The 2,500-nt window shown below is 45.0% G+C and overlaps 1 protein-coding gene across 1 annotated transcript in view; it reads right to left on the minus strand.

The window, feature by feature from the left end:
* Nucleotides 1-2,500, minus strand: part of LOC139930711 (inverted formin-2-like) — a 19,760-nt gene that overhangs the window by 7,105 nt on the left and 10,155 nt on the right. Inside the window, exons 3-4 of the mRNA XM_078289916.1 lie at nt 2,383-2,500; nt 1,376-1,491 (exon numbers count right to left, since the gene is read on the minus strand). The exon at nt 2,383-2,500 is cut by the window's right edge and continues 144 nt beyond it. Of these exons, the coding sequence (XP_078146042.1) occupies nt 1,376-1,491; nt 2,383-2,500 (234 nt within the window). The remainder of the gene's footprint in view (nt 1-1,375; nt 1,492-2,382) is intronic.

The following is a 2,500-nucleotide window of genomic DNA, read 5'->3' on the forward strand; positions in this document are numbered from 1 at the left end:
CGGTCCTCCTTGTTCTCCAGAGACTGGGTTAGAGAGACCGTCCCGTAACCTGAAGGTCCCAGGTTCAATCCCTGCGACAGCCGTGTGTCCTTGAGCGAGACACTGAACCTGCTCAGTCGTTGTGAGTCGCTCTGGATAAGAGCATCAGCAAAATGGAAATGGAAAACTTTGTGGATGTCCTGTGCACAGCGCGAGCATCAAGGACTTGAACTTGATGCGGGCAGCGATGGCGTCCTTTGATCAGCTGACAGAATGCCAACACTTGAGGGGTTTTTGGGAGATGACTTGGATGAGGATTTGATTGTGTTTCTCTGGTAAAACCATGGACAGGTAAATTCTTGTCCATGGTAAAAATAATGAGTACATCCCGTAACACCTCTCCTCTAAATTAAAACCAGAGTATTACAAGCCTGGGCAAAGCTAGTGCCGAGCACAGAGGAAGGCAATGAACTTTATCTAAAACTATGTGATGTGTTTGTTCTTGCTTGTGTTTATCTGTATTTACACCCTTTAGTAAAACACTTTGTGGTAAACCTGTTTGATTAAAAAGCTCTTAATGAATATTGGACCGATACTTCTGAAACCTTTCAAAATGATTTAGTGCTGATATCAACCCCAATTTAGCATTCCTCCTGTAATCTGCCTGCTGCTTTGTGGAAGGTTTTGGCCTTTACCACTTTACAGCTGCAGCATCTTATTCTCCTCCAGTGTTTCTCCAACTTACACCAAGTGGATCAAGGAGGTTTCACACTGTACACAACCTGAGCAAATTAGATTCTCTTTCAAAGCCTCCCTAAAACTTGGAGACTCTCCTTAAAGCTGCTCTGTGGATCATTTTACCATCCATAAATAATTGTCAGGCTAATTTAAAGACATTAGTATAATTACGGTGAATGGCATCTACTCTGCATTTCCATAGTTTCTCCACCTGGTGGATCTGGAGGGAAATCTGCTTTACGGCACAAAACAGGAAGACGTTCTGTTCTTCCAGAGAGGCTGGGACGGGCGAGGTGGGAGTCTTTGGGGTGTGGTCCGTCAGATGGAGGGATTTTGATTTTACCCTTACAAAAAAGTCACGTGAAAACCCACATGTGAATTCAGAGCACATGTGCTTTTTGCATGTGATTTTCATATGTGAACAATTGTTTTTACCTTGTATTCTGACATCACATGTGTCAGAGAAAAGTTTATTTTTTCACCTGCTATTAATTTCACACGACAACAAGAGTCAGTTCACAGGTAAACATGTCACTGTGACATGGAAACCTGTGTCCAAAAAGCTAAGCTTTTAATTCCTGTGGGTTTTTACATGTGACTTTCTGTAAGCGTATAGAACAGGCCTGTTAATACCTGAGTGTGTGTTGAGCGGTCGTACCTTGTAGTGCTCCAGGGCGTCCAGGGCCAGGTGGTGGCCCTGAGGGTCGAACAGGCTGAGGGCCGCCAGCAGCTCAAACACCTGCATCTTCACCATGGTGTTGGACGTGTCCAGAGCTGAGGAGGGAGGACCGACAGCAGGCTGAAGTATCTTCTAGACCGCTCCTTTACCATCGTCATATTATTATTATCTCTCTACCTCTGACTTCAGCAGCTTCCCAGCAGTTCCAACAGAGAACCGCATGTGTGCATACTGTGTAGATAACTGTCTTAAATTTACATTTTTAGTTTTCTTTATACAGGACTCATTGTAAGCAGCAAGAGGCAGCGGAGCTCGCTGTTTCAACTGACAGCTGACTGGAGACAATACTGTCTGTGGGTCCAACAACTACAGACAATACTGTCTGTGGGTCCAAGAGCTACAGACAATACTGTCTGTGGGTCCAACAGCTACAGACAATACTGTCTGTGGGTCCAAGAGCTACAGACAATACTGTCTGTGGGTCCAAGAGCTACAGACAATACTGTCTGTGGGTCCAACAACTACAGACAATACTGTCTGTGGGTCCAAGAGCTACAGACAATACTGTCTGTGGGTCCAAGAGCTACAGACAAGACTGTCTGTGGGTCCAAGAACTACAGGAGGAGGAGAGGAGTTATATAGAGGAACAAAATCACCAATCCCATCCTTTAAAGTGCTTTTAAGATAAGATAAGATAAGATAAGATAAGATAAGATAAGATAAGATAAGATAGCACTTTATTGATCCCCTTGGGGAAATTCAGGTGCCACAGCAGCAATTGACGGACAATACCAAAGAAGTAAAGTATGTCAAGACAGGTAATAAAGAAATAAAGGAAATAGCTACTAACAGAATAAAGGTAATGAACATAATATACAACAATAGAGACAATAGTGATAGTGAATGAATGAGTGGATACGTGTTCAGACGGGGTGAACCCGGTGGGAATCGAACCCTCCACCCTGGCGGTCGGCACCTTGCTCTACCTTGTGACAGCGTCCTGACGTAGCCCTCGTTGTCCAGGATGAAGTGCAGGCCGGAGGAGGAGTTCATGACGGCGCGGACGCAGGCGACGCAGGTCAGCTGCAGCAGGGCGTCGGCGAT

Source organism: Centroberyx gerrardi, chromosome 18, assembly GCF_048128805.1.
Source record: "Centroberyx gerrardi isolate f3 chromosome 18, fCenGer3.hap1.cur.20231027, whole genome shotgun sequence".
Classification (NCBI taxonomy): domain Eukaryota; kingdom Metazoa; phylum Chordata; class Actinopteri; order Beryciformes; family Berycidae; genus Centroberyx; species Centroberyx gerrardi.